This window comes from Lasioglossum baleicum, chromosome 3 (genome assembly GCF_051020765.1).
Source record: "Lasioglossum baleicum chromosome 3, iyLasBale1, whole genome shotgun sequence".
In the NCBI taxonomy this organism is placed as follows: domain Eukaryota; kingdom Metazoa; phylum Arthropoda; class Insecta; order Hymenoptera; family Halictidae; genus Lasioglossum; species Lasioglossum baleicum.
In genome coordinates, this window is record NC_134931.1 from 258,377 (window position 1) to 275,761 (window position 17,385).

A 17,385-nucleotide genomic window follows, 5' to 3' on the forward strand; every position below is an offset into this window, starting at 1 on the left:
CAATTATTTAAATAAATTTTTATGCTGCAAAATATAATGTATACAAATCCGTTTGTATACTTATTATTTATATAGCTATTTATTATTATTTATTTAAACAATTTTTAAATAAATAAATTTTTATAATGTATAGAAACTTGTTTATTTTACATTATTTTAATGATTGTTTGAATAAGAATTTATTGTCAAAACGATTATTTAAATAAATAAATATCTGTAATATATATATATATATATTTATATAGGGGGAGTTCCCCTAGCGCCGGACAGCACCTATAGTATCGGACATTCCCTAGTAGCATTTACGGTTGGCCAACGGTGGCCAACGGTTGGGAGTTTGTTGGGGAATGGTGGGGCATGGTTAGTGGTTTTGCCGACAAATCCCCAACCTAGGGCCAACGAAGAAAAATTACGTCAGTTTGCCGACGAATACCCAATACCCAACGTTGGGCCAACGACGAATAGCCAACATAGGGCCAACGACGAATACCCAACATAAGGGGCTAGTCTACCCTCGATTTGTAACTAGAAAATACCTAGAATCTTACTAGATTTTGGGTCGAAAATATGGGTTTGCTGGTTTTCAGTTAGTGTCCTTATTTGAGCAAATTTTGGGCTGGGTGAGGGCTCATTCGAAAGAGGACGGTTCACCGCAGGGGGCTCTGGTCATGAGGTTAACGAGAATATGTTTATATCTAATAATATTAGTGTCCAAAGTAGAGTAAACATCTAGGAAAAAAACCAGCAGATTTCAATGCATTTTTCTGTCTCCAAAAGTCTTTTTGGCTGATGGGATGACCAGAGCCCCCTGCGGTGAACCTTCCTCTTTCGAATGAGCCCTCACCCAGCCCAAAATTTGCTCAAATGAGGACACTAACTGAAAACCAGGAAACCCATGTTTTCGACCCAAAATCTAGTAAGATCCTAGTAAATAGCAAATATCTAGCAAATAACTAGAATCTTACTAGATTTTGGGTCGAAAACATGGGTTTCCTGGTTTTTAGTTAGTGTCCTCATTTGAGCAAATTTTGGGCTGGGTGAGGGCTCATTCGAAAGAGGAAGGTTCACCGCAGGGGGCTCTGGTCATCCCATCAGCCAAAAAGACTTTTGGAGACAGAAAAATGCATTGAAATCTGCTGGTTTTTTTTCCTAGATGTTTACTCTACTTTGGACACTAATATTATTAGATATAAACATATTCTCGTTAACCTCATGACCAGAGCCCCCTGCGGTGAACCGTCCTCTTTCGAATGAGCCCTCACCCAGCCCAAAATTTGCTCAAATAAGGACACTAACTGAAAACCAGCAAACCCATATTTTCGACCCAAAATCTAGTAAGATTCTAGGTATTTTCTAGTTACAAATCGAGGGTAGACTAGCCCCATAAGGCCAACGCACGAATACCCAACGTTGGGCCAACGACGAATAACCAACATAGGGCCAACGACGAATACCCAACATAAGGCCAACGAAGAAAAATTACGTCAGTTTGCCGACGAATACCCAACGTTGGGCCAACGACGAATAACCAACATAAGGCCAACGAAGAAAAATTACGTCAGTTTGCCGACGAATACCTGCGAATACCCAACGTTGGGTCAACGACGAATACCCAACATAGGACCAACGACGAATACCCGTCGTTCAAGATATATGTAGCGTCGATCGTCATTTGGTATTTGTCGATTTTCACTATTTCATTCTTCTGTGCTGTGTCGAACTGTCGAAGTGGTCGTTCTTTGTGTCGCGTGTTTTACTTCATTTCATTAACAAAAAATTTTGATAATGTACAAAGTGGTGGAATTTAATTCAACAACATTAATTAAATTCAATTCAGCATCATCGTTCGGTAGAACAGCAGCCATATGGATGCAGCTACGCCAAATATTTGTAAGTATATTGTTAAATTAGTAATGAGTGGTTTAGTTTAACAATTATTTATACCTATACTTAATTATACGTGTTACCACGTATTGTAGATACTTTCTAAAGAATGTGTGTAATTTATGCATGCATTCAATTGCAATTAACAATTTTGTTTCCTTTTGCTTTTCTTGTTGTAAGATTAATTTCTATGTCATTTTTCAGATTTTACTGAGGCACAAGTGTTCGATGGATCATCAGCCATGCAGCTACGCCAAATATTTGTAAGTATATTGTTAAATTAGTAATGAGTGGTTTAGTTTAACAATTATTTATACCTATACTTAATTATACGTGTTACCACGTATTGTAGATACTTTCTAAAGAATGTGTGTAATTTATGCATGCATTCAATTGCAATTAACAATTTTGTTTCCTTTTGCTTTTCTTGTTGTAAGATTAATTTCTATGTCATCTTTCAGATTTTACTGAGGCACAAGTGTTAGATTGATCATCAGCCATGCAGCTACGCCAATATCTATAACTGCGAAAAACAGTTGTATTTTAAGTACGTCGTTATCCGATTCTTGTTTCACCATCTTAAGCGGAACTGTTGTAATTATCAGAACTATTGAAGAGGTGTAATATGAATGTAATATCATATTACTAATGTGCAACGTGTTATGTATGTAATATGAATGTAATGTCATATTACTAATGTGCAATGTGTGTTATGTACGTAATATAATATGTAATGTAAGGAATCTTACTTTTATAATATGTAATATATGTATACATTTCGTACATATATATGTAAGAAATCCGTTATATGCTAGCGTGCATAATAAGTTAGTACTTATATATTAATATAATATGTGAGGCAAAAATTGTTACCTCACAAAATGACTGATTGTGAGATATAAAAATAAAATATTTTTATAATACACATATATATATGTATATAATTAATTGACAAATTTTTGTAATTATTTGTTCAAAATGTTGATTTGTATAACATTATAAAAAATCATCGAAATCATCAGAATCATAGCCGAAACCGAAATCAAATTTAATCACGAGTATAAAAAGATCGCGTCCGAGTTTGGCTAATCTATGTAATAATGTAATCCGAATGTCTCCGGCTATCCGTGACGATCAAGCATCCGACGCGATCAAGCTACCCGATGCGATCAAGCTACCCGATGCGATCAAGCTACCCGATGCGATCAAGCTACTCGAACATTCAGAATATTCAGATGTCTCGAGTACTCGCTCGAGCTCGCTCGACTTTCTCCGGCTCGACCCGAACCCGTATATGCGGGAACCCGCGCACTCCTACGAACCACATGGATCGTTCAGATTGGGGCAGAGCTTTCAATAGAGATAGAGAACGGCCGCGAAGATGGCCATTGTCTTATAACATTTATTTTTCATCTATTTATGTATATTTGTCTAGACGCCGACCGCCACAATTACATAATTGGGGAAAGTATTAGATTTTATTTTGTTGTTCAAGCAAATGATTCTTGCCGTTTTTCCATAAGACCAAGTGCTAACTCCGGCAAGAATCATCTGTTCCGGTAAGATGTTTGTACAGCGCCAATTCGTGCAGCGGCAAAAAGCTCAAACTTGATGCCAAATGTTACCGACACGGGTTACCTAACGGCGAAGTATCGAAGCTTGTCGGCAAGCTGTTCCATGCTAAAGATGATGTAGGAGCTGTTCCAAGCTAAACATGATGCCACCGACGAGATATAAGGATAGACCTATCACCCAATGTATTTTGGTGGCCATCTTTGCTGAGGCCACATGGCCTCTTTTTCTTGTCATTTCCTGTATTACCAACTCGGTTTTGGAGCCCCAGGCAGGATCTCGACGGGGCTGCTGACAGCTAAAATAGGCTGACAGCACGAATGGGATATAGGAATCATATTCCTATATCCCATTTGTGCTGACAGCTTTCTTACAATTAGTGGTAGCACAGACGAGGTTACATCTCGTCGGTGGTGGTAGAGGAATTAAAATTAAAAAATAGCTATAGCCACTGCAGTCTCGCGAATACATAGAATGTTGTTTTGATTAGTTAATTTCCTCTCTGTATTTGGAATAAATAATAAACGAATGATTACTATACGTACAATAATAAAGAATATGTATAACAACTTAATATATTGTCCTTAAAATTTTTTGTTAACTGCGATCTTCTGAATATTTTTCCGTCCTTTGAAAAATTGTATTTTATAGCAGAAGGTTTAAAGAAACCAACAATTAACACTTTATATTAATAAATTTCAAGATAAAAATAGCGTTTAATAGGAAACTCAATTTTCAACAACAATTATTATTTTGTTTGCTATCAATAAATAACAGTTTATTTATTTAAATCGAAAAAACATTTATTCAGCTTTAAAATGATTATAGAAACAGGAAGCATTATATTTAAACAGAGATGAAATATTGAGATTGAATTAATCATGTATTGACTGACTCGACTCGTTTCGTTTACTTTTTCAGAATTGGACTGTATATATATATATTCGTCGATGCTGTAACGTGGAAAATAGCAAAAATACGCGCTGTGCATTACACGGCAGTAACAGTAAATTGGCAACTATGCGACGAATATTTTCGAATGTGTTTTGGCAACTACGCAATCGATATCTGAAATTATACGTGATTTCTAAACTCACCACTCTAAATTGTAGAGGGCATACGAAAACCTCTGGTTTTTTTGCACAGTCGGTAATTCATAGCGTGGACATGAAGTCCCATAAGATGATAGGTCCAGAGAGTATATGAGAGTGCTCACGCCCGGGTTTTGGCCGTGCCGCTTTTGTCTCCACATCATGTTTAGCCTGGAACAGCTCCTACATCATCTTTAGCATGGAACAGAACCTACATCATCTTTAGCAAGAAACAGAACCCACTTTACTGTTAGCACATCTGACGACATCTGTGTCGCTCGAATATTTCTCTTACGCCCTCTAGGATATATTCTGACTGGAGTGAGGAACAGGAGGCCACCAGAGGCCACCGACGGCATTTCGTCGGTGCAGAAAACACTGTATCGTGTTAGCAACGCGCCCGCGCGCTACACTCACCAACGTACCTTTACTATATCCGTGTGCGCTGCTTGTGCGCTTATGCCAGCCACAATCTATTTTTAGCACTTGCCATGTTGCCATGTTCTATTGCTTTACGGCGGAAGCGAAACTGAAATTCGGCTGTCGAGCCGTCGAGCGTATGAATCGCAATCTGGAGCTAGCATTCGAGTCCCCGTGCAGCGGGGATTTTTTTTTAACTTCCCGATTTTATAGGGAAGTTATTGTAATGACCCCGAAAATCGAAAATCGATTTTTTAGCAGATCTTCACGTTTCATGGTCATTGCAGTCATTCTAGACTATTTTAAGCAAAATGTTCGTATGTGTGTGTGTGTGTGTGTGTGTGTGTGCGTATGTCTGTTTCTATGGTATCAAATTTTTCGTTAACGTTTTCTGAAAAAGTAACAACGCGATCAGAATGATGAATGATGCAATCGATGTGCCCCGTCGTAACTTAGAGCTGATTAGATTTTGGTCCATATTGGTCAAGTAGTTTTTTAGATTTTTAGTTTTTTTCGAACGGAGTTGATTCTACAATGCAATTTATACGAGAGAATGGAAAGTTTCCACCGAAGAAACAAACGTAATTACACAAAAAAATTTTTTTTCATTTTTCTTAAATTAAAAGAATTTTTTTTAATTTAAAAAAAAATTTTTTTTTTGTACCTTACGCTAATGTTTCCGCTTACAATAATCGAAAATTATCCCAATGCAAAAGTGAGTTAATCATCTCTACTCCCGAGAATACATTTTCAAAGAATATCGATGAAAGTACAAAAAAAATTTATATTACAATCTTTAAAAAAACAATCAGTTCAAAACGAATTATTAACTGAGATTAAATTGAAAATTAATATAAACAATATGATAATTATTAATAACATTAATGTTGAAAACGGATTGGTTAATGGAGCACACATGCGGAATATTAAAATTTATTACTTTTCAAGAAAATACTAAAATTCCGTCTATATTGTGGTTAGATTTTCAATTGGCCAGAGTAGGAGTGAAAGTAAGAACTCGTTATCGTGATTATATGAAAAATGCAAATATTCATCAAAATTTGCCACCAATAATAAAAATATCGAATCAAGTAAATATGTCGAGTGAGGAAAAATATCAAATCACACGTAGTCAATTTCCAGTGGTTCCTGCTGAAGCGATTACGATTCATAAAAGTCAGGGACAAACATACGAGAAAAGTATGTTTGAATTTTAAAACATCAGAAAAACGAACTTTACACATGTTGTATGTAGCACTGAGCAGAGTTTCAAAATTGAGCGGTTTATATATTTTGGGACAATTTAAATTAACAGTATCGAAGAAAACCAAGGTCAATACTGCTAACCCGGATAATGAGGAGTCGTATCGTTTGCGAAAAACTATAATAATTAAGACAATTTATTTTGCAACATCAGTACGCTATAACAAGGAACCAAGCGAGCAACGAGTCTACGATGTTCGTTTAAGGCGACGCCATATAGCAAACATCTTGATAAGTAGAAAACTATTGAATTTCCCTGAAAACGTATAATCTTCTTAAAACGTACTAAAAATAATGATAATAATATACTGCAACTAACGAATCGGGAAGTTCTTTGTGTGGCTCGTGGAGAGTCACACACCAAATCAAAAACACATTAATAGCTATAGGTACTACTAGCCATGCGTACCACTAACCCTTTCGCAAGAGCAGTCCTATCCGCGAGCTCGCGAAGCGAGCGAGCAAAAACAACCCTACTCGCGAGCGAGCGAAGCGAGCGAGCAACAATAACCCTCTAGTTAATTTTTATTTTTCATTACTTTTTTAATTACATTTTTTAACCTTCCAAAAAATTAAAAATGTAAAAACTATGTTCAAAATATGTATTCATTTTAAATAGAAACGTTTTGTTACTGTCATAATTGCATTAATAAAAATTGGTATATGATCGAGAACAGGTTGATGGTATTTATTTGGACTGATTGGAGAATACGAAAATGCAGGAAGTATTTTTTATATAGTTTATGAAACAATTTGTAGATTTATTAGTTGTCAAACAAATAATAAAATAAATTGTATAATATATATAAATTGATTTTATACTAGCATACACAAGTTTATTTATTAAAAAATACAGTCATAACTATAATTATAATAGAATTTCATAAAATGTATATTGAGGTTATTGCAAACTCATCTTTTTTCGCAATGATGCTCTAATTTCATTGCTTCTCTCGAATGTCCATTTCCTTCCGAGACAGTGGCGTTTCTAGCAGGTGTAAATAAAAAATGTTGATATAAAATGTATCATAATTAAACTACAATTATTCTAATAACGTGGAATGTAGTACATATTAAGTTTTAGTTACCCGGATTTTCTTCTTCGACGTTAAGCACTCTTTACTGCTTCTCGTAATTTACGTATATGCAACATTAGGGTGGACCTTATTTTTCGACCATGAAATTTTTTTGGTCCCGTAAACCAGAATTGTGACAAATGTTGAGAAAATGGTCTGGAAAAATTTTGGGGCCGTTTGAATAATGGGAAAATGAGTTTTTAATGGAAAATGGGAATTTTTTAAATCTTGACATAAATAGACGTTATGATATATCGTTGAATTTGTCTTTTTTCTCTTTAAGAATCCATATATAGCATAAACAGTTGTTGATAGAAAAAACATCCGTGACCTTGAAAACTTTAAATAATGACTTTGAAAAAATTTTTTTCCTTTGATACTATATCCACCTCCTTATATACTACAACTTTTGTTTGAAGAGTTTTTTCATATATACATAACTGGCAGAGATATTACATATAAATAAATTCATTAATACGCTCCAATCTACAAAAGAACAAGAAAGCGAGCTAATAAAAACGTGGTAAGAATAGTTCTAATATCGGAAAAAGAAGTTATTATGAATAATAAGTAGTCTGACTGAAACATGGACTGAAGGTGGTCAATGATACCGCTGAACGGGGCGTTAAACTAATGGAGGATCATAATAAAATTTTATCTAGAAACAAAGAGGAGAAATAATATATGTATACTATACAAACTGTGATGGAAAGCAGTATCCTGACGCCACAAAGCAGAATTTGTCAAAGGATTTGTAAATATTTTTTAATATAGCGAGAAACACCTGATCAATCCCTACATGATTAATTGCATTTTAAAGAGGCATTGAAGACAGCTTATTAACTGAGAGTTATTAAATTTTTCATTTTCCTCAGAGTCAGTAAGTTCTTTATTTTTCTCGGAGTCATTAAGTTTTCCATTTTTCTTGGAGTTATTAAATTTTTCATTTTCTTCAGTGTCGTCAAGTTTTTTCATAGAGTCATTGAAGTTTCCATTTTTCTTGGAGTCATTCAATTTTTCATTTTCTTCAGAGTCATTAAGTTCTTTATTTTTCTCGGAGTCATTAAGTTTTTCATTTTTCTTGGAGTCATTGAAAAGTCCCTCTTTGTCGTTTACGCGCTGTCGTTAAAAAAGTTCTGGTATGTTGCTAGTCTAAAAATATGATCAATGCTATTTTTCAGTTTCTCTAAAAAATCTGCATTTGTCTAATTTTTGCGTGTTTTTCAGTTTGTGTAATTAACATTTTGAACCAAAAAATCGGGAAAAAATCTCAAATATCAATTTCAATTAAATGCAGTTATATGATTAAATTAATGCAAGTAAATAGGAAAAATTGACCGAAAATTGAATGGCGCAACGGCTGTTTTAATAATTCGAAGGACTACCTCGTCCGGCTAGAACCTTCATTCCAAATTGTAATATTCCAATATTTCAGTATCATTTTAAATATTTCAAGTACTATTTAAAACTATTAATGAGTTTTAACAACAAAATATTTTAAATGAAAAACTAAATTTTGACAAATAAAATACGATTATAGCAAGCTTGCTATAAATGTCGAAAACTCGAGTCTGGCCAGAGACATTATTTTCAGGAAACACTATTCTATGATGACGAACGGAAAAAAGGGAAGTGAAGCTCGAGGGCTTCGGTTGCCGCGGAGTGGAGTGAAACATTGTAACATGATACGGGTCGGGTCGGGTATATCGATGTAAAATAACACAATATTTTTTAAGAATTATTATTTTATATTAAAACGTTTGTAGCTTATTGCAACGTTGACCGATTTTGACGAAATTTTCAGAATATGTTTAATTGACACATATCTGTAAAACGTATTTTTTAAATTTTCAATGTAGGCCCATATAAAGATGTTGTAAAATGCAACTTTTAGTAAGTAAGTAAATACGTATTTATTTATTTATTTCAGCCTCGTGGCCCAGAAATTGGACTTGGATTATAATTCTCGAAGCCATTCATCCCTCTATTTATCCATTCATCCGTTCCTCCACCCATCCATCCATATCGCATGCCACATCAAATACCTTATTGTCTATGTTGATCTATCCCAATCCCAATGTCTCCCCGCTAATCCCGCCTCTCTCTTGATTATCTCTTGTGATTAATTCTTTCCTTTTTTCTCTATACTCCTAACCCATTCTACAATTTCTCCCACTCTTTTCTCCTGTACTATCTTTTCTATACTTATGTTAATTTTTTCTACCCCTTCACAGTCTTCTGCCAGGTGTTTTAGTTTCCCCAAGTGTCTCTCATTTTTTCTACAATTCCGATCAGTTGCTATTTTTGAAAAAATTATTTTCACATCCTGTACTAAACTAATTGTTCTAGCTTCCCAAAAAGTTCAAATCGTATAGTACAATATTAAAGAAGTTATCATTTTTAGAGCGTCCGAAAATTTTTGCGAGTCACAGTATGTACATATATCGCACAGAACACAATTCTTCTTTCTATTAAATCGCATTTCTTAGGTCAAACAATTGCATTTTGTAATGTATAATAACATGTAATAATAATGTAAAATGTAATAACGTTAAAAATTACTTAATATACACCCGCGGTAAAATCAGTAAGTATAACTTTCGTCCTCACAGCAGAAACGTCGAAAAAATTTTGACAATGATGTCCCACAATAAAAAAAATCTGAAAAAACTTGACGACACTGCCTGCTGTAGTACTTTATCAAGGAACCAAACAGTAGAATAGCATGTTTTCGTATTTTCTAGAAATCTGCATTTTTCCGATTTTTGGGGGTTTTTCATTGTTTACGACTACAGTTTGCAACCAAAAAATCTGAAGAAATTCTATAAAATGCGTCTTAGGATCCAAAATATGTAACATTTTTTTTAGAATTTTAGAACGTATTTGAGACCGGAAAATTGCGCTCGACTGTGCAACAGGCCTAACGGTTCTGGAGAACCGATTACACTGTCCAACACCAAATTTGTTTTCAATATACTGTTGGGTCCTTCTTATAGAGTTTTTTGCGCTGATTCCGAATCTGTCCTTAATTTTTCTCCTATACGCACAGTTTTTGAAAAACATGGCTTTGAAAAAAAACATATTTTTCAACTTTAAACAAATATTGTGGTTATTATAAAAGATATTGAATTGTTCTTTACAGCAAAAGATTCTGTAGACTTTCCCGAATACAGTGATATCCATATTAATACATTATGATTGTTTAAACATGTTTAAACAATGATTAAAGACGGAGAGACACTACTTTTGCACCAATTTTTGAGGATATTTTTCAATTTATCTCAAAAAATTAGGGTCCAGCGGAAAATCGAATTATACCACGCGATAGAGCAGACTTTTATCTTGAGAAACCACCCTTTCAGCAAGTTTGTAACGTCGACGTTTTTTTCGAACCAGAAAACAAAATAACTAATATAGAATATTAGAATGTAATGGAGAAGCGTTTGAGCATCTTCTTCAATAAAGACATTTTTTGAAAATATCTCGAGATCTAATAATTTTTTGCCATGTGTACCCCAATCATTTTTTACGTAGAATGAACAGAAGAATCGATCTGTGTAAAAAACAATATGCATTTCTATATAAAGAAATGATGCAATTGTTAATTGCACATGCACTGCTGCATCCAAAAAAAGTTAAAGACCTACAGATGTAGTTTTCTTCGAACCATTTATCTTTCTCCTTTTGCATTTTTTTGTAAATGCAATAATAACCGAGTTATGACTTGTAACAATTCCGTGAATCACCCTGTATACTTAAAATTTAAAAAATACGTTTTATAGATTTGTGTCAATTAAACATATTCTGAAAATTTCAGGGTAACCCTAAAGTTATTCTTCTAAATTTTCGTAGAAAAAATTGGTTTTCAATTTGGTTTAATTAATAATAACTGTGCCTAAAAATATGAAAAAAATTGGAGACAGTATTGATGACAGTAAGTATTTCATCATTAAATTAATTTCCAAGATGGTGGCTTTTAAACTTCGATATAAAATCTGTGTTTCTTCGAAATCTTCCGGCTTTTCTATTTTTTAAAACTAGAGTTTGCAACAAAGGCTCGGGAAAAATTAAAATACTTCTATGAATATAATTTATATTATTAGAGATTTGTATATTAGTTACATATTTGATATAAAACAATACAAACTGTATGTCCTAATCCTGGCCAATGATGATGTACGATCTGATCCAGTCTAAAGATGATGTAGGATCTGATCCAGGCTAAAGATGATGTAGGATCTGTTCTAGGCTAAAGATGATGTAGGATCTGATCCAGGCTAAAGATGATGTAGGATCTGATCCAGGCTAAAGATGATGTAGGATCTGTTCTAGGCTAAAGATGATGTAGGATCTTGTCCATGCTAAAGATGATGTAGGATCTTGTCCATGCTAAAGATGATGTAGGATCTTGTCCATGCTAAAGATGATGTAGGAGCTGATCCAGTACTAGACTAGGGGGCAGCACTATATGGGCACGGCCAAAACCCGGGCGTGAGCACTCTCATATACTCTCTGGTCTATCCTTATATCTCGTCGGTGATGATGCGGACACCCGGACACCGACGAGAAAAAATGCATTGGGTTCAGGCAGTGCTTCGATTGAGCCCAACTTTTTTGATACGATGGATGGCCGCTAGAGGTGCTGCGCGGAAAAACAGTAACGTATCTACTATTGGGTAGATGAAATGGGGTTCCTTGAGCACCCCGCAGAATTTTAAAAAATTTATATGATTTGATTCTGAAAAATGAATGTATAACAAGTGTATTTGTGTATATTTTGTAACTCGTAGGATACGTCCTGGAGTCTTTTTGTCCGGTAAGATTATTTCGATACATTCCCGCCAAATATAACTGCCTCAGGGCTCTGGCCGCTCTGCTACCCAATAGTAGATACGTTACTGTTTTTCCGCGCAGCGCCTCTAGCGGCCATCCATCGTATCAAAAAAGTTGGGCTCAATCGAAGCAATACTCTCTGATATGGTCTAAGGTTGTCCACAGTCCACGTTCGTCTGTCTCAGTCCATCTCAGTCTCAGTCAGTCTGTCTCTGTCTATCACTGTCTATATAAATTATAAATAGATTGTATATTGTATGAATTGTATCTGAATTATCTGATTGTATCCATTGTATCTCTGATTGAATACGTCCTATGTCCTATGCCTACGTCCTACGTCTGTGATTGAAGTGCATGTATCATGATCATGTATCATATATCGAATCAGATATAATATTGAAAGTAATGTTTTGAAGGTCTCCCTCTTTGTGCAGATAATTTTTTGAAAAGTGCAATATTCCAACGATACACGACCGTCGACGTAACATTCAGCAAAATTATGGATTTGTTGGGATCTATTATGAATTCTATGGATAAACCTCCTACAGTCAGTGATAAGCAAAAAGCATTGATGAAAAGTCAGTTGCAAGTTAATCTATAATCTATATCACATCGGTCTTCATTTCCGTAGTAATTGTTTTCATTGACACCATAACTTCTCTTGTGTACACGCAGAGCAGAAAGAAGAATATCAGAAGCATCAAAAAGCCGAAGCCGAAAGATTAAAAGTTTTTCGAGAAAAGGTTTAAACGTTTTCTTTGGTACATTGCTTTTGTAAAGAGAAATTGATCGAACACGTATTACCGCTATCATTTTTATTGTTCTAGGTAGAAACAAAGATTAACAAGTTTCTCCGCGATGAGAATTTTAAGGAGTACAAGTTCCCTGCTATGGACCAGATTCATAGAAGTATAATGTACATAGAAAAAAACTATAATTCAAATTATATACGCCGCTGGTAATATCTTGTTTCCCTGTTGCAGACACGACGTTGCCGAAGTCGCTAACGTGTGGGCTTATTCCTTCGGCGAAGATGGCGTGGATCGTCATATTATGATCTTTAAGAGGGAACATGCTCCGACTGAAGATCAACTAAACGCGTTACGCAGGGGAGAGGAATGGAACGAAGAAATAGCTAAGAGAGTCGCGGAAGAAAAAGAGAGACGCGCCAAAGAAGAAATAGAAGATGCGAAAGCTAAGAAACGGAAAGACGACTTTGTACCGAATAGTTATTACAAGGATAAGTATCAACATTTAATAGGGAAGGAAGCCGCTCTAGAAGCAGCCAAGAAAACGGAGGCTAATAGCAGTTACGGATGTGGTAGGTACACGCATCCATTCTTTGTTTGTTGCCCGGATGCTTGCTGCTAATTCAAAGATTGATTTCAGTTCCCAGCGAAAACAAGAAAGATCAAAGAAGCATAGAGCAGACATTGGCTGATATTCGTGCGAAGAAAAGGAAACTAGAAGAAAATGGAAATACAGAGAAAACAAGTTTAGAAAACAAAGATAAAAGGATAAAATAGTTGAATGATATAACGATCCTTTCGAATCGAAATGCTGTATATTAAGGGTGATTTTCATTTGTTCTATACGAGTATTAGTATCGATCGTGTACCTGCAATAACTTCCAGAAATAAGTTATACGGCTACTTCTTCGATTTAGCAGATGTATTTATTCAAAGACAAATTAACAAATTAACTTATATACAGAATATAATACATCCAGCGTGTACAGAAAATCTGAATGAAACGCTTTATCGTATGTATAGTTTTGTTACAGCTTCCGATTTTCTTTTACACCTCGTTATATACAGCAATACCTCGCGATATTTCTACATTTCGATAGGATTCATATTAAATATATTCCGTGGTCAAATACTTTGATACCGATGTTCTCGGTGCTGGTTTCGGTTTAGTTACAGATAACGAGTCGAATACAATTTGCTCTTTCAAAGCTAACAATTTCTTGAAAACTTGATTGGTTGTCGATTTATACAACTCTAGTCCTCGCACAATTACAACATCTCGAATGTAGGCTGCATTATCGTGAACCAACTGCTTCTAAATTTACAAAAGATAATCGAAACACAGTTAGAAATCTTGAGAATGATGGAAGAAGAGCGGACAAAAAGAAAACATTTACCTCCTGTTTCAATTTCGGATTCGTAAGCGATACAACAATATGTTGTACTTGAACTCGCATCACGGACACTAGTACTCCGTCTATCGTAGCCATGAGTTCCGGTGTAGCAACGTTTAAACAGTCCTCTAGCAAGCTGATGTAGATTTTTGAGAAAGTTAACGTATTATCGGTCAATACGATCCAACGATCGTTCATTAGGTAAGACGATGGTATAGTTATCCCAAGATCGTCCATTTCGCAGAAAAATTTTTGAATGTTTCTAGGCGTTTCTAAATTGGTCGGTCGCCAAGTATCCTCGGCTATATGCACCTTTACAATGTCAACATATTTTTCACCGGATTCTTGTATAGCTTTGGTTAAAGGGGATCGCAGTTGACCGTCTAGTTGATAACGAAAATCCATTCCAAGTTGCGTCAACTGAGAAGAAATATAGTTTGGGAGCTGTTTCGAAGTATCCATCTACATTGGTTGCTTAGAATTAGTATTTTACCTGATCACAGTGACATCGAACCGAAACTATACACTCCACCAAAGTGCTTAGCAACACTTTCGGAACAAACAGTTGTTTGATTAAATGGGTCGTTAGATGTTTAACTTCTTGACTGCACCATACAACCAAACCTAAAATCAAGAGAAATTCGATGTTGGGAAAGCAAGCTGGAAAATATCGACTAACGATAAGAGATAAGACACGACCGTGTCATCTATACATGTATACATATACCCGATCAGCAGACCGTATAGTTACCAGATGTACAATTTGTAGATTGTAGAAAAAGTTTTCGAAATTCTTTCGCAATTTCCACGATATTGCTAAAAGCGATCGCGCTAAGTTGTTTCGCATAAGGCGCGATGTTGCCTTCTCTTTTAACCCTCTTTAAGCGTGCCCTTAACACAGCGGTACACAGTCGTAAATACAATTGACAGGCTTGGGCGCTTCTGTTAAGCTGTATCAATAGTTTGACAACGCGTCGCGCGCTTCTTAAACCACCGCCTTGAAGCGATTTTGTTTCCGCGCTCACTTCGAGTTCTTTCGTTAGAACGTCGACCAGAGATCGTCCTCTATTGTTTACTTTTAACTGTATATCCAGTAAAACCGGCGACATTTGGCAATCTTTTAAATAGGTTTTCGCCTTCTCTAAAAGGCTGAAGGCTTCTTCGAAATGACGTTGAGCTATACAAGAATCTAAATCTTCTGCGACTTCTAGCATCCATTCCGGTGGTGGTTCGAACAACTCCGAGTCCACGTCGTCTACACCTATGTATATAGAAAAAGAAAACGGAACACCGAAGAATGTAATGCAATTTATCAGAATTTCACTTGACCTGACAATTTGATCGAATTGTACCTAGAGTATTAGAATCGAGAGACATCGATCGCGAAGGTGCCATTTTTTCTTCTTTGGATCGTGTATTGATATTTTGTGCTTGTCCGTTTGGATTATCTTCGGCTAATTTCATTTTCTTCGCTTGTTCGCATTTATCCAACCACTCTTTCTGAAACGAAAACGATAACATTGTAATTTCTATTTCTAGAACGTATTTCTCGTTTCGACGATACTCGGACACATTCGTTGAAACACTAACTTTACTCGTTGCAGTCGCGCACTGGAATACTCTCGTATCGGAAAACGCCAACAGCTTGAACGCCAATTTTACCGTTCCTAAATCTCTTACGTTAACAACTGCCAAACTTTCCAGATTATACACTGCTTGCATTTTATATCTGGGTGGTCCGCGTCTGTTCCCATTCGCTAACCAAGAGGAGACCATCAATATGTCATTGAACAAATACGCGTGAACCCTTTTCAGCGGGGTTCCTTCCAGCGGATCTAGCTCCAGTAGCGATCCTTCGTGCAAACACGTACGTCCAGGTGTCTCTGCTAAACTCTGCGAAGCAAATCTAAAACTAATTATTATTTCTTCTTTTGAATAAAGCGCATCAAAGTTGTATCGGCTCACCATCGCGCCTTCAACATTTTCAAGCAGTTGCATCAGCTTTTGCTTCTGTTCCTCCTCCTTGGAGGTAAATTCATTGACACCTTCTTCTCGAGATTCTGATAAATCCTCGAAAATAACACCCGTAGTTCTGGTCGATCCTAATGTGCTCAACAAGGAACGCTGCTCGCTCAATAGTTGCGATAACTGATACATTTCGCTTTCCAGATGTGAAATTTCTTTGGCTGTTTCTATAAATTGCATGTAGTTTTGATAAACATTGCGTTTTAACTGTGCAGACGTGTTGTTCGCGAGTTCTTGAATTTTTGCTCGTTGGTGCCTTAATTCGTCCGCACCAACACATTGTGCGCTCAGTTCTTTAACAACTGAAACCAAACAAAATTATTTAGTCTGATAATCAATTTATGTATATTCGATTTATTTACCGTACGATACTCACACTTTTCGGGACTAAAATCTTCGGTCGCAAACACTTTTGCCAAACTCTCGGCCATCGTATAATACATAAATACGTACTCGTTACTTGGTGCCCCATGCAAATTTCATTTTACGGACGCGATCAACTGTCACGGTGTTCTACAAAGTGACAGGCATCAATTCATTAGTACGCATCGGCTTAGGTTCAGTTAAATGTTTAAACTATGTATCCTAATGCATTCATATGTATTTTACAGGTTGAAGTTGAAAGAGCATTCCGTAATGTGGGTATGAGTCACGCAAGTTGCATATGACATAAATACATATATGCATGCAAATATAAGGTGTTGCCAAAGACCCAAAGACCAAAGACCGAGATATCTTACCAATAACTGAATATATGTAAATAACTCCCTATTTGTCGCACATCAACGGCAACGGTTTCGAGTTCTTCCTAACTGATTCTGATTAACAATTTTATAATGTATCGTACGCAGTACCGTCCATTATTGCATTTTTCGTGTATAATACAATACGATACGATACAATAAATAATTTCTCTAACCTGTTCCCTGTTCTAACCTTTTAGTGTCACTGGTCACTGGTGTCACTGGTGTTGCCAATGTTGCCATATTGCCATCCTGATCCGTGGTGTGGCAAAATACCTGATCATACCTGATTCACCTGCCGGTATCGTTCGTCTGATAGCTTGTACGTTTTGCCA

The 17,385-nt window shown here is 35.9% G+C and overlaps 2 protein-coding genes and 1 long non-coding RNA gene across 6 annotated transcripts; 2 read left to right on the top strand and 1 right to left on the bottom strand.

Annotated features, from left to right (window-relative positions):
* Window positions 1-1,388: 1,388 nt before the first annotated feature.
* LOC143206976 (uncharacterized) lies at window positions 1,389-2,838 on the top strand. Its single transcript, XR_013008578.1, has 3 exons — window positions 1,389-1,890; window positions 2,089-2,147; window positions 2,346-2,838. It is a non-coding gene; the product is annotated as an uncharacterized LOC143206976 (long non-coding RNA).
* Window positions 2,839-12,249: 9,411 nt separating this feature from the next.
* Window positions 12,250-17,075, top strand: LOC143207215 (sperm-associated antigen 7 homolog). 3 transcript variants are annotated; one of them, XM_076420431.1, is made up of 6 exons: window positions 12,250-12,339; window positions 12,574-12,717; window positions 12,815-12,882; window positions 12,967-13,055; window positions 13,123-13,460; window positions 13,529-13,800. In XM_076420431.1, exons 2-6 carry the CDS (start codon window positions 12,639-12,641, stop codon window positions 13,663-13,665), a joined length of 711 nt encoding a protein of 236 aa, XP_076276546.1. In that variant the 5' UTR covers window positions 12,250-12,339; window positions 12,574-12,638; the 3' UTR covers window positions 13,666-13,800. The 3 variants fall into 3 exon arrangements, with proteins under 3 accessions (XP_076276546.1, XP_076276547.1, XP_076276544.1); XM_076420432.1 differs by lacking the exon at window positions 12,250-12,339 and adding an exon at window positions 16,919-17,075 and having other exon boundaries at window positions 12,350-12,717; window positions 13,529-13,712; XM_076420429.1 differs by lacking the exon at window positions 12,250-12,339 and adding an exon at window positions 12,350-12,491.
* Exo84 (exocyst complex component Exo84) lies at window positions 13,793-17,378 on the bottom strand. 2 transcript variants are annotated; one of them, XM_076420420.1, is made up of 9 exons: window positions 17,244-17,378; window positions 16,684-16,820; window positions 16,248-16,609; window positions 15,873-16,175; window positions 15,635-15,782; window positions 15,034-15,543; window positions 14,776-14,906; window positions 14,286-14,702; window positions 13,793-14,203 (listed from the first exon to the last, which is right to left on the bottom strand). In XM_076420420.1, exons 2-9 carry the CDS (start codon window positions 16,748-16,750, stop codon window positions 13,997-13,999), a joined length of 2,145 nt encoding a protein of 714 aa, XP_076276535.1. In that variant the 5' UTR covers window positions 16,751-16,820; window positions 17,244-17,378; the 3' UTR covers window positions 13,793-13,996. The 2 variants fall into 2 exon arrangements, with proteins under 2 accessions (XP_076276535.1, XP_076276534.1); XM_076420419.1 differs by lacking the exon at window positions 17,244-17,378 and adding an exon at window positions 17,048-17,189.
* Window positions 17,379-17,385: the final 7 nt, after the last annotated feature.

What these genes read in the sequence shown, in the direction of transcription:
- LOC143207215 (XM_076420431.1), top strand. Translation starts at nt 12,639, where the DNA reads ATGGATTTGTTGGGATCTATTATGAATTCTATGGATAAACCTCCTACA. An exon ending in GCAAAAAGCATTGATGAAAA is followed by an intron (nt 12,718 to 12,814) that starts GTCAGTTGCAAG and finishes GTGTACACGCAG; the next exon opens with AGCAGAAAGAAGAATATCAG. An exon ending in TAATAGCAGTTACGGATGTG is followed by an intron (nt 13,461 to 13,528) that starts GTAGGTACACGC and finishes GATTGATTTCAG; the next exon opens with TTCCCAGCGAAAACAAGAAA.
- Exo84 (XM_076420420.1), bottom strand. Translation starts at nt 16,750, where the DNA reads ATGTATTATACGATGGCCGAGAGTTTGGCAAAAGTGTTTGCGACCGAA. An exon ending in AGATTTTAGTCCCGAAAAGT is followed by an intron (nt 16,610 to 16,683) that starts GTGAGTATCGTA and finishes GTTTGGTTTCAG; the next exon opens with TTGTTAAAGAACTGAGCGCA. An exon ending in AAAATGTTGAAGGCGCGATG is followed by an intron (nt 16,176 to 16,247) that starts GTGAGCCGATAC and finishes TTTGCTTCGCAG; the next exon opens with AGTTTAGCAGAGACACCTGG.